Raw genomic sequence first — 14,790 nt, 5'->3', positions numbered from 1 at the left:
GATTTAGCGTTTTTAATAAAAATTTTCGCGATTGATATTAAAATTTCATAATTTAGAAATATTTATGTTTATTTTAAACGCGTACACCGAAAAATGACTTTATCTAGTTTCTATAACATTATTTGGGTTTAAGGAAAATAAAAAAATGCAATATTGATTAAAAATGTAATTACAAACTGAAAAAATGTGGTGAAAGTACTAAAGGGTTAAACATGAAGTGATATAAAACCGATAAACTAATTAACATAAAACAATATTAGTAATAAATTTAACGGTTACATCAAATAAAATAGAAACTAAAACAATACTAGTACAATTACTTTTATCGTGGTATTTATTGGTACAAACACGTGATTACCTACATATATATTTTTATTCTTAGTTTACTACACACTTATGATGAAACTCCATTGTCGAACCCGCATATTATAATGTAGGTATGTAAAAGTCTTCAAGTCGTGAATAAATAAATAAATTTCTTATAACCGTAACGTCCCCCCAACGGCCCCAACTGCCCTTATATGCGTCTCCTGTTGCCCTTGAGCCACCAACGCCCCTTGGATCGCTCTAATGCTTCCTGGAGTGATATCGCCCACTTTGGGAACCACTGCCTTCCGGGAACATTAGTCACCAAGCCCTTTCGCCACGCAATAGAAAGGGAACATTGCAAACGCAGTCCTTAATAATGCTTCAACCATGACAGATTATTGTATTCGTCAAGCACGTCTGAGCGTAAGTGATAAGTGCGTGTGCCACGCAGCGCCGACTTCTCTTGTAGTACGTAGTATTGTGTAGTATTATTGTTGTCGGCGATACAAGTTGGTAGTAGAGTAGTATCGCCGGCTTAACCCGGTTAATTGAGAACGAATGTTAGGGCCACTTGTCCGGTGGGCGTCCCGCGGTGTCCGCCCGACGCGCGAGCTGCAGATAAATGGCCTCTTCCTGCCTCAACTGGCAACCGTCTACGAGGTTCAACATATCCGCGCTTGCTCTTTGTTTATTCCTAATCAATATGATCGCTTTTGGTACATATATTAAACGTAACTTTAATATTTATATTAAGGTTATGTTTTCAAAATTATTTCGTTTAATTCTTACGTACCACCTAACCTAACCTGACCTAACTTAACGTAATATAACCCGAAATTTCGATATTATTAGCGATACTAATCCGGAGAATTTAAAAAACCTTACATTAGGTATTAAAATGATTCCGGATAAAGTGTAAGTACCTAAAAACTAACAACCTTATCAAATCTAATCTAGACTTTAAACTGATATGATCATGAACAGTTATTTATCTGTAACTTGTGGAGTGTTTAAAAAAATATTATTAATTTAATTGTTTACATTTTATCATAGGTGATTCCATATTGTTTTTTAGTATGAATTCATAAGAAGATATGTTTCCATGAGTTCTGTTATTACAGCTACCAAATGAGTAGCTGGAAAAGAATGTTTACGAAAAAGTCGTTTCTAACTAAATTAATGTATTTTTATGCAAAGTACCACTGAAACTGGTTTGTAAAATTACCTAACCTAACCTAGCCCAACCTAACTTAACCTAACCTAACTAAACATAACCTAATCTAACCTAACCCAACCTAACTTAACCTAACCTAACTAAACCTAACCTAACCTAAACTAACCCAACGTAACATAACCTAACCTAACTAAACCTAACCTAACCTAACCTAACATAACCTATCATCTTTACTCGTTTATTTTGCTTGATAGCTATTTTACAAAGCTGTAATTCGAAATCAAAACAAAATTAGTTTTCATATTTTTTAAATGAGCACCCCGTGAGGTTCATTTTTTTATACAACATTATGAAATAAAGTAATATAAAAAAACTGCGAATTTATCAAAAAATATTTAAATTGGAGGTTAACATAATTTAAGAGTTTATTTCGAATATTGCTGTTTTTTTTTTCTACAAACCGTAAAACAAGTCAACATTTTTCTTCATGGGCTATATTATTCAATCGACGACGACGACGACAAATATTTATTATTAACATACTATGAGTGATAAACGTTTTAAAACGAAAACAATGATTGAAACACAAGTTCGATGGGTGTAAACTACTAACACAAATTATGAAAATGTTTTTAATCATGCTATGATCGTGTGGGTTGAAGAATTTTTTTTTGGCTGTACGCATCATGGCATCGTCATTGTCATTACATAAAAAAAACTTTTAATTTAACTCCATACGGGTAGCCGCTAACTATGACAGTCATTGAATCCAATTCATTAAGTGGCTTTGAATAATTGATAAAGGTACCTTCTACCTTTATTAAATTAATGAATAGTAATTATAATGGTCTGAAGTGTCACGAACACGAATTTTGTAAAGCCGAAAATTAACGACCGCAGTGAAAGCTGTAATTCTGCGGTTTTATGTCGAGATCTTGAGAAAGCTCCCAGGGGGCGAGATGAAAAGTCAAGCGAAAAATTAAGAGAAAAAGGAAGAAAGGAAAAGCCATCGCGCCTTGCGCTTGTCGAAATTTTAACAACCCACATTGTTCAAATCTCGGAATTGCTCAAAGGAAGTTCCAAAGAAATAAAACCTTCAACAATATTCAATGGGGAGAAGGGTATCCACCAAGTGCTTTCAATGTTTCGAACTCAATTTGGCCAATTCTTATTGAAAATTTTCTGGAAGTTTGCTGAAAATCTACTCGAAGGCAGCACGTGACAAGGGATCACACCTGCGCTAAAATATATATTCCATGTCTAAATCCACCAACTTATGGATGAAAGCCTCCTTGCAAACAGATAAAAAGGAATTTTTGATTCACAATGTATAAAGGAACAGTTTCTTCCTTTATACATGCCATCGTCGCTGGCCCATTTTAACACCCTAATTGAATTGGACCTCGTGTCGCTAGGTGTAAACAGCTAAAACAAAACTCCGAGACTCCTCACCCTACAGTTAATAATATTTAGTTACTTTAAAAGTTCGTCCAATTTCATGTGTGAAGAAAAATATTCAGAAAATCTGAAGAGTGCCTTTGTGTATATTTTGATTTTATCTGATCAGAACAGTAGAAAGTTTTTGTCGACAATTTATCGAGGTATTAGGGAAAAATTTTTTGGGAAAATATATTCACCTTCAAGGGTCCATGAAAAATATTGCCGACAATTTATAAACGCTGTATGAAGCCAGGGTCAACAATTCACAGGGGTATTCTCGACTTTTATATAAAACTCTGTGGAGGTGGCACAAATCAGAGAACTATGTTTCCAAATGCCATTCATTGAAAGTGATCGATGGTCACTCTGTTTCCCTCTCGATGTCCCTGGGACTGAGCGAAATGTTACAGATCTACACATCTAACGCTCCAATATATTCTAGTCTGGGATATCGAAAAGGGTTGTTGTTAAAAAAGTAGCGGTGAATGGCCAATCATCAGTTAGGCGGTCAACTACCCTTTGAAAAAAATACTTAAATAAAATTCAATACGATACAATTGTAAGTGTCGGTAGTTAGACGTTTGATAAAGGTTCACATGATAGAATGAAGCGGGTTATCAAAACACAGTCCAGAAATAAGGTTAAATGAAACGTAATTCAAATAATTCAAAATAGATGCGAATTGGTAAAAAATGATTTTGGGAGGGACGATGTTTCAAAACGTGCAATAAAATAACATATTGCTAATATGAATGTATTCCAGTAATATTAATTCAACAGATAATTAGTGCAGCATTTGTAAATTTCAGTGTTGTAAATAATCACTTAACGAAGAAGGTTTATGATTAGCTCTTCTCTGGTCGCATTTCAGATGAGTTCATTTCTATTATACATTGTTTTATGAAGTATGCGACGGAGGTTATACAATTTTATAAATATTTCAATTAATGAATTGCAACTCTTTAAAAAAATATACCTATTATACCGACTAGAACGCAAACAGTTTTTTCATGATAAAAACTTTTACTAAGAATCCATAGCCATAGAGCAAGGTGGCCTAAGCAGAAAAACCTTATTTCAAATTTAAGCAAACTAAATAACAATTATGCTGCCTCTGTAAGGGTAAGTAGAGAGAATGAACCGCCAAACCTCTTGTTTCATTGTTTCATACATACCTTTCTGTTATTCTGATTTTTGATATTGCCGGACTCAAATATTTGGATCACTTGATCGCGTCATGTCTTTCTCGGACGTCCTCGACTTCTTATATATTTAAAATTCGCGTTATAAATTTTCCTTATACTTCTTTTTTCGTTCATTTGCTGAACAATCAAACCATCTAAACCTCTCTTTATTGATCTTACTCATTGCCGTACCTTGCATTATTTGTTTTACCAGACGTGTGCCTGAGGGATCTCATTTATACAGCATTTTCAGTCTATTATCATCATTCCACTTCAACTTTCATGCCCCACTGCCATATATCAGAGTTGGTATCAGGATTCAATCATTGGCTGCTAGATTGGCTCCTTTGGACAGAATTTAAGCGCAATAAATAATAGCAGTTAAACAACAGTTCCATTATGAGCAGGGCGATAAATAAAATATATTACAGCCATAAGGGAAGATAAATTCTCGGGGTTGGTATAGGTCAATATCGAACGACTTAATAAACCTCGCACGAATCCCTCAAATCTCGTTGAAGCGAGAGTTGTTGGAAACTGCAGAGTCAACGATTCCTTTTTTTTCCTTTTCCATTGACCAATTGACCACCCTCGCTCAGAAAAGACATGAAGATAAGTTGCTAACTTAGTCTGTTATTACTCTTCCGTGTTGTTTTTGTTCAGCCGAGCTGATAAGACCCTAATTCTTAGAAAAGGTTAAGTCTAATGAGACGGTAGTATTCCTCGTTAGCCGATAACTTGAGGTATAAAATGACCCGACGAGAGCTCTGATAACGGTTCAGAAAGTAATCATTTTTAATTTTATGATTTCTGGGTTCAGTTAAAACCGCTTGGCAAGCATCCAAATTTCAAGAAAAGTGCTCCGGTCAAATGGGAAATCTGAAAATCTTCACTCTGAATTTTCAATGCGGACTTTTCAATCCACATTTTAAGGGAAGGTACTAACGGTACTGTTTTATTCACTCTTTTCAATAAAGTTTTTACTAATTTGGTGTAGGTATAATAACGATTACCAATTAAATATAGTTGGTTCTATTCCTCAATTACCATTTATATTTCTAGTTAATGTGCATATGATGATTATGATTAGGTATATAATAGAGCACACGATATTACACTATTCAATTAACTCCAATGCAAATATACATATTGGATTATTAGTAGCAATTATTTGTTAATTATATATCGTTTTTACTTATAAAATAATATAACTAAATAAATATTTCTTCAATCATTGCAAATTCACTGTGTGGCGTCATTTCAATTTAAATTAAATAAATAATAATAAAAGTATAAATCACTTATAAAAAAAACGGCATGTTTCAAAACCAATGATTTTTTATTATATAATTAATATTACTAATTTATTAATGAATAATAATTAATTATCCATATATCCTGAAGAATAAAACATTTAATTTGAAATATTGTCGTTTCTTCTGATTAAATAGTGGTGTAAACAAAGTTATTTATTTTATTTTAAATTATTATTTGTTTTGCATTTACATACATAATTTTTTTGCTGCATAAAGCATTCTTAGTGTGTTTTGTCACAAAAAAAACAACCCTTTAAAAATCATGTTTTCTTAAAAAAGTTGTATCTTTCCATCTAACCTTCACAACATTATTTGAGTCAGTTCAACGTTTTTTAAAGCTATTATTTTATCTATGATCTTAAGCGTTGTGTGCCATAATCATTTATGTCAGTGAGTACGTGAATTAGTATAGATAACTTTTTTTTGAAACATTATTATTTGTGAGAGTTTAAAAAATATTTGAAGTTTTTTCTGTGTGAAAGGGGCTAGCTTATGGAAAAGGATGTGTGTTGCAAATACGAAAACTGTAGATCCTCTGTAATAAGGTCACACGCCCACGTAGTCTCTGGAGCAATTTTCTCCAGAAGATGATAAGAATTCATGAATTTCTTATTTCTATAATGAAGCTGTTTTACAAAGTTTAAAAAAAATTGACTTTGATCTCGTGGATTCGATTGTTCCTGTTACTAAACTGGCAAATTTAGTGGCTAATCTCATAGGTCATATTGTTTAACCTGACATTGAAAAAAATCCCTAAAACTGCTTCCGTGTTTCAGAGAAAACTAGAATTTACTGGGAACAGAAACGTCGAAATGCCTCCGACTTCAAAATAGAAAATAATTATGATAAATTCGTACGCATAGAAAAGATAACATTATTCCTGGAAGAAAACTTGTTAAAAAATTTCTTCTTCTAATACCCGTGTAACAGTTTACATTACCTTTAGGCCTCTTGACTTTTTTTCTTTCAGCTTGGTTTTTATTCACGCTTGTTTAATCATGCCGTGTTTTTAAGGCAGTTTTTACGAGACCCAGCAAATATTCGTATCTTAATACTCTTACTTAAAGGAAAATTACGAGACAGCTTGGTTTCCTCAGCTTTGACGTCCCAGGCCATAAAATAACACCCAAATGTACGCTTTTATAAAATTTTACGGTTCATCAAGCGTCACCTAAGTTTGTTTTGTAATTTTGTTGAAGGAAGAGAACCAACTTTGGCTCGTATGTTTTGTAATACGCTATGAAAAAACGAGAATTTAAGGTATGGTTTAATAATTCAAGGGTGAGTTATAAAAATGTATTTCAACATACAGTTTGTGGTGGCAAAGAAAGATTATTTTTTGCAGATTATTCTATTTATTATATATTTCGAAAATATTTAAGGGTATCGTACACGGTAACCGGATAAATCATCACATCTTTAAAAAGTTATATAAAGTTATGGAAAGTGATGAAACAAAAACTTATTAACTGGGTTATGTAGGTTAGGTTATGTAAGGTTAAAAAAAAATTTCATCGTTTCTAATGACTTTATATCACTTTTTAAAAGTGTGTTGAATTGTCATTAACATAGAGTTATCATGGAACCATCGTACAAATATCACCCTACACCAGATCAGCATTGCCTTAGCTCGGCCTCCGTAGTCGGGGGGTTAGGTTATCGACTAGCAACCCAATAGTCGCGGGTTCAAATCCTGGCGTGCGCAAGTAAATTTTATTTGGTGAATTTGTGTTATTTAATAATTAAAAATAATGTTTCCATGATAACTCAACACAGTGACAATTCAACAAACTTTTAAAAAGTGATATAAAGTCATTAGAAAAAATAATTTTTTAACCTAATCTAACCCAACCTAACCTAACTTACTTAAGCCAGTAAATAAAGTTTTTGTTTCATCACTTTTCATGACTTTATATAACTTTTTAAAGATGTGATGATTTATCTGGTCACCAAAAATAATATATAGTGTAATTGCGGCACGTAAGATGTAAGACCTACATTCGGAATTTGAACATGGCTTGAAATGGCTTTTGCCGTGTTTGTTGACCAGTTATAAACAGCCTGGTAGTCCCCACCTTTCTATTTTCTCATCTTGTTCCCCTTCCCAATATCTTAATCCTCACAGCATACCCCAATTAGGGTTGCGGTAGTCTCAATGGCTTTGGACGGTTGGGAGCAGTAGTGACTCTTGTGTGATAGTCACATAATAAGCTCAAGCCCTTTAGAATTATTTGCATGAAACTCCATTCTGCCACGCAACTGCATTGCCTCGCCTTTGGACATTGGACAAGCCAGTCAAATGAGGTGAGGCAGTGCCGATCCGAATCAGAGCTGATGATACAAAAAATTGACAATCCCATTTTATAAAACTGGATAATAAAAAACTAAACCTTTTTTGATGGAAATGAAATCACAAATTCAATATTAACTCATAACTTCTGTCGCATTCAACATTAACTGACAACTTTTGTCGCATTAAATATTAACTCACAACTTCTGTCGCATTCAATATTGACTCAAAACTTCTGTCGCATTCAATATTAACTCACAACTTGTGTTGCATTCAATATTAACACATCAATTGAGGTGATTGTTTTATCGAATTTATTATTTATTCTAACAGCTTTGTCAAACACGATTTGGCATGACGGTGGCATGATACTTAAAAATAAATTAAACGTTAAATTGTCACACCTCTAATACCACGTGACCTTACAACTATTATATAATGCGGGCTTATTAGCAGGCAATTTTTAATAATTGTTTAAATTTTTTTTTTAAGAAATTAAAGAAAGTCAAACATTCACGGGTTACGAATAACCTGACAATATTTAAAAATCTCCTACTACCACCACAGAAAGCTGAAAATGTTTCTTGTGTTGTGATGGAGGAATTGAACACACTACGCCTGGGCGGGACCCAAACGCGATGTCAACTCGGCCACCGACCGGTCAATTGTTTTGAATAATTATTTTATTTATTATTCTGATGATAACATTATGCAGATATCTAGTAAAATATGAACTTGACACTCCTGTTTCACCGCATACAATATACAGCCGTTTAAAAATACTGCTTTAATTTGGGATTACATAAAAATCAACTTATCGTCCAGTGTTGAATGTGGGTACCACCGCCCCGGGAACCGTTTATTGGATAACCAAAACCTCGGCCATGGTCACCCCAAGTGGATTGCTACGTTTGATGACTTGGCAGGGGTGCCCGGGTTCATGGCGTGAGGTTTGTCTGAATCTTGGAGACCGGATCAGGAGATACTGGTTTTGGGACCTTTAGACTCTCCAGCAGAACTCTTTCGGAACATCGCCTTGCACCGCAGTGAGAGGGATGACTACGCATGCCTTATACCCTTTTCCTTCCCAGAACTTGCTCTACTACTTTTCCTAAAAATACCCTCCACACAGCATCCCCAAAGGTGACATAGAGCCTGAAAGGAAATATTTTCCATAGGGCTTCCTGTGCCACACTGTATGGAGCTAATGTTAAAGTCACTAGAAAAAGTGTAAAATTGACAAACCTCTCTTAAAACATGAAATCCTGAAATCATATTATCACCCGAAATTGCTTGATCGTTATAATGCTTTTATTATGTAGATATTATTCAGACGTTATATTAAACTGACGCGCCTCTATTACCTACCACGTTAAATATTAACTCACTTTTGGGCAATTTTATATTTTTAACATGTACTGCCATAAATAAATACTTGTCTTATAGCTGCATTGTGTAAATGAACTTGAAATATTATGCGAGTGACTCACTACCCATTGATTATTTGTGTTTGTTAAATTTATTTGCTATCACTAGGTGAGAAATGTTCCTGTTACTTCATACGCTACGCATATAATATTCATGGACAATTTGCAATGAATTATCATCACAAAGAAAAAAATGAAGTCAACTAACCATTACGCCATTTATAGGGTGGAATGTTACTCTACTATATCTTGGAACACATCTCTTGGAATGTTAACATTCATGTAACTGTTCGTACATAATCTTCAATTAGGGCGTTTACATTATGTAGCAAACAATCAATATCACCACTAATAAACTCTAAATTCGACCGTTGCGAACTTCTGCAACTCATAAACTTACGAATACCTACAATAACAACACGACAATATACACTATTCCACTGCAACACACATAAGCGCAATTACATTGCGAACTCCCCAATACAACGGTTTCACACTATGGGAAACCAATACTTAGGTGATGTCGATATATTTAATATTAACTTTGCGAATTTTGTGGATAACGTAAAAGACTTATTTCAACACTATTCCTAAATGGAAGTTATGTATATTTTTGTAAACCAGTCAAATCGCTGTATTTTTTAATTTATTTTCTCGTTATTTTTAATTTTGTTTCTCGCATATATTATTTTTAATGTAATTCTATTTTTATTATTTCTTTCTTATGTTTCAAAACTGTCATTAAAATTGCACCACCTACATGTAAAAGCCCTCTGGGCGTTAAATAAATAAATATTGAAAATTAAACTTCAGTTGGCGTCACTATGGACTAATGCCTATATAAAAAAAAACAAAGAAACCCTATATATTTAGCTGTCTGATATTTATTTTGAATACCAAATTACTTAAAATGACCTATTTCACTTCATTATGGTGCTTACGACGACATTGCAAAAAACTCAGTATTAAAATAAAAAAAATATATATTTAAATAAGGTATTTACAGAAAGAACATTAAATACTCGGCTTATGTTACGTACCACACAACATTTCAAACATTTAGATACAGGTGGTATTTTGAATAAAACCGCAGAACTATCAGAAACACAAAATATATTGAAAATTAAACTTCAGTTGGCATCACTATGAACTAATGCCTATATAAACACCGAGTACGAAAGTTAAAACCTATATATTTAGCTGTCTATCTATTTTGAATACAGAATTACTTAGAATGACCTATTTTCGCCATCAAAAACATATGTTACCGATATCGATATGTAGAAAAAACTATGGTATAACATAACTACAAAATAAAAAGGAATAAAATTCTTTGATAAATAATGACATCATATCTATAGTAATACCCATTACCATTCAAAACACAGCTAAACAAGTATGTTAACTGACATTTTAAATAAATAAAATTTTAAAAAAATCAATAAAAACTTTTAAAATAATAAAATTTCAATCCTCCCTCCCTCTCTCCTTATACACACAATTAGAGCTTTTTATTTGATTGATATGACCCGAATCAAACATTCGATTTGCTTGTTAGTGATATGTCTTCGTGGGACGTTCCCCACTTATGAACTTCTTTCTCCTTCATCATTTTAACATATCCAAATCGTCTCAGTGTAATTTTCCGTATAAAGTAGTACTATCTGATCTCCTCATTGCTTTTTTCTTTCCTCAACGAAATCCTGGGCGGGGTTGGTACCTATGTACCTACAGCATCTAGGTACAATTTTTCCCAGATGATAAAGTCTTCAGTTCTCGTTGAGCATATCAAAGCATTAAACTAATGCAGGAGTGTTCTTGTAGAACTGTCTACTATCCATAAGACAACCCTGAACTGGTTGTGAACAGCAAATGAAGGCATCGAGGGCAAGGAGCAGACTGCAAGAAAATGGGTGAACCCCTTACAGGACATATAGCTGACTGTAAGGTGCGAAATTGGCCAGCTACAGCTATACTTATTCTATATTTAAAGAAATATGAGAATACACGCAGTAGGAGACAATCTAAAGTGATCATTGACAGTTTACATCACAACGGATTCAAGCAACTACTGAATATGGATAGATTCTCACTAACAGAGCTATCAAATCAAATAACAGGACAGTTTCTTCTCAGGAGATGCAAGCAACTGTTTAGAATGAAAAGCACTCATATTAGTAGGACATGTAAAGAGAATGCAAACAACAGAACAGAACAGAAACACCAATTCATTTTCGGTGCCAACGTTTTCAGTTGGAAGAATGCCTTAGATAAAATTTGCGAATCTGGAGATATTGCCAAATAACCAAAAACAACTTTGACTTCATTAGCGGAATTGGGCTGGCCTACGCAAATCGCTCTATTAAGTTAAAAACGTAACATTTTGATAGGTTGCAGATTGACAGATCTCCAGGTTATAAATGACCAAAGAATATATTTTTGTGTATCACTTAACTTAACAGAATTGTAGTCCAAAACCAACGTACCACGTACTTGTTATCTAGTATTATTATCAGTTCGTTTTACGAATGAAAAGTATGCTTAACTTGTTTTTTTTCAGAATTCAGGAGTAATTTCTGAGAAACTGATTTGTTTAATGCTTGTTAATTGAACTTTGAATACCGCATGAGTTTTGCGAAAATATTATTTTCTTTGTAACTGCAAAATGGAAACTTTTTTCATGAAATCCGAAAAGCCTTTGTTGAATAACCAACAAATTAAAAAAGAAAGAGGAAAAATTAAAATCTCAAAGCATCAGATGATCATATGCCGTAGCCATTCACAAATTAAGTTATATTGTGAGTTTTGTTAAAACAACGTTTTCCGGTTTGCACTAATAATTATTTATAAAAAATATACAAAATTACTATTTTTTTCATGTTAATGTCATTTGCGATATTTTCTTTTATTTTAAAAGTGGTGTCATTCATCCTAATAATATTGTGTGGATTGTATACTGTAAAGATAATGGAAACATTTCTGGTTAACAATTGTCAAGAGAGAAAGGTCAATTCAAAAAATTCAAAAAAGTACGTTTTTTTAATACAATTGAGATAATTATTTAAGAAAAACTGTTATTATATGCTCAAAATACCACGTCTTTAAGTACTTGTCTCTTACGGTGTAACCTTGACCATGATATGAAATAAACTCTCTTCCGTTTTGTCAGCCTCGCCAAGCACGTTGTTTCAATCAGAACCTATTTAATGTCATATTATTAACAAGTACACTTGTCATTAAATTTTCGGAGCTTATTAAAAACCTTTGAACTTACCATTATGTTGTCTACTGTCGAAAATTATGTTTTATTATTATGCTCGAAGAATATTGTTTCCAAACTTTTATCAATTCCTGAATACATTTAATATTGATAAAAACATTGCAGAAAATAAAGATGCGAACTTTTAAAGAGGCGGTGGAACTGAATGATATAATATTGAATGTTTTTCTTCAAAGTTAAGGGAAATTTACCCGTCTTTAAAGGGCGGACAAACCCTTTTATACGGTGATTAAGTCTAACCTTTGTCCTTTGCCGGCTCAACCAAGAATGCGCATAAACACTGACAAAAGACATGGTACAACCTCCACTTAAACAGCTCCAAACAAATACTTGGACTCCCTTTGTCGCGTGACAAACTACGGCTTCTTCAAGAGAAAACATACATCCACAAGCTTACATTTATCATTCTGAACTTCTTTCAAGTTCTTAATAATTATGCAAATATATTAATAACGTTTAAATTAAGTAACTTACCGATCAAGGCTGCGAAGGTTGCAATCTTAAAAATTTCCATTGTGAGGTCTTTGTAATACGAAGTCATCATTTCTTGAAACGAACTAGCACTTAAACTAGTAAAAACTTTACTTTAGAAAGCTTTTACACACAATGCTATAAAGTACACAAAAAAGTTAAAAACTTACACTCAGAGTCTCATTAAACACTTTAATGCTAATTTGATCCAGTTTAATTTCAAATCACAAAATTCTACCACAAACTTAGACGACAAAAGTTTTTTCAGTGCTAAATTTTTAAAAAGTTTGACGGTGATATTTTGTTTAAAACTTTTATAAAGTTTTTTTGTGCCTTTTTCGATTTTTTTTATTGTTCTGGGTTCTGAGTAGACCAGGATGAACTTTTGACAAGCCCAAGTGTCGAGATGTCGAGGTGACGAGGTGACGAGGTGACTAGGTGACGAGGTTGGTTACGAGGCGACAAGGTGACCTAGTTGAGTGTGCCGAGGAGCGCTTAGTTCGGCGCGATTATTCCGACTGAACGTTCGGCTGCCGGCGAGAGGGCGGTTGCGACGCGCAGGCGCGGCAAACACTTCCTTCACGTTACTTCTTCCGCAAGACGCGGTTGATGGTGATTCTTGACTCTTGGTCGCCGGGGGAGGGGAATTAGAAGGGATAGGGGAAGGATTCTGTCTTCTGTCAAGGTGGTCTTATCTATTATCTGCTCGGATAAGATCTGACGGATTTCGACCTATGCTAAAATTTTAAACAGGAGCATATAAGTATTTCGATTATTTCACTAGTGAAAATGAATTCTATTTTATTCTGGTTACGTTTTAAACACACACTTACGTATAATTATTATTTTTATACGCAAAGTATCACAAGGTAAAAATCATAATATTTTTTATGTACATCTTTACATAAAAACCAACATGTCAAAAAAAAGTAATAATATAAGATAATTTGTATTAATAAATCTATATGAAACATGAAATAGAACGAGACACAGAAACACACAACTGGCGATTGAACCCAGGATCTTTGCCTTACCCGGAAAACGCTTTTAACCACTGCGCTCTTGAGACCTGATTAATTACCAATACTATCCAAAAATTATGACTGAAATTTGATTGTATTTGTTTTCTTTGTCTTGTTCTGTTTAAATTTTCGTTTAGATTAAATAATATTATCATTTTCTTATAGTGATTATATATTATATTAATGTGTATAACATTCAAAAATTATTTTATAATACAAAAAAAAAATCTCTCGCTATCTGCCTATTCTTGCGAGATACGTAATTAGCTTGTATGTAGTTGAAATGTATATAGCGCCGTTTTGTGGTTTTTTCATCTCAACGATTGGCACCATTGTTAATAATTAGAGGGAAAAAACTTATTGGTTTCATTCTGGTTAGTAGTTGATAATGTTGGCCAGGGCGACACTGAAAAGCACTTGAATTTTTAAAATACATTTGTAATACCTTCCATTCCAGAGATAGTATGATGTTATTATGATATATAGAACAGGTACATAGTGCACTTTCAGTAAAAATGTCAAATCCAGCTGGTAACTAACTGGCCATTGGCCATTCTCAAGAAAAATAAACAATTCCCCATGTAACTCTCCAAGTTACTTTCGAGAAAACAACACTGTCGTGAAACGAACGATACAAAATAGGTTATTTCAAAGAGAAAATTGATGAAATTCGACCAAAGCAATTTTATAAGTTGGTTTGAAAATCGAGTGATTGTTTGTTTTTTAGAATATTTCACAATAATATACGTACTAATGACATCAAATTATCCAAAATATTAATTTCGGTTGTAGGTCTGTGATTGTTACGTTGGTTCAATGAACTCGGATTTGTTTTGAAATAATTATGGCAAGAATTCAGATACGCCTTAAAGTACCT

The 14,790-nt window shown here is 33.4% G+C and overlaps 1 protein-coding gene across 1 annotated transcript in view; it reads right to left on the bottom strand.

The window, feature by feature from the left end:
* The window catches only part of LOC149421322 (fasciclin-2-like), a 430,107-nt gene extending 416,712 nt beyond the window's left edge, over nt 1-13,395 (bottom strand). The window contains exon 1 of the mRNA XM_089635946.1: nt 12,895-13,395. Within this exon, the coding sequence (XP_089492072.1) occupies nt 12,895-12,964 (70 nt within the window). The 5' untranslated portion in view covers nt 12,965-13,395. The remainder of the gene's footprint in view (nt 1-12,894) is intronic.
* Between the last annotated feature and the right edge of the window lie 1,395 nt (nt 13,396-14,790).

The sequence above is a fragment of the Hesperophylax consimilis genome, chromosome 9 (assembly GCF_061612785.1).
Source record: "Hesperophylax consimilis isolate HC1 chromosome 9, BYU_Hcon_1.0, whole genome shotgun sequence".
NCBI lineage: Eukaryota > Metazoa > Arthropoda > Insecta > Trichoptera > Limnephilidae > Hesperophylax > Hesperophylax consimilis.
The sequence above is the reverse complement of the archived record's forward strand: the minus strand, read 5'-3'. Positions and strand labels throughout refer to the sequence as shown.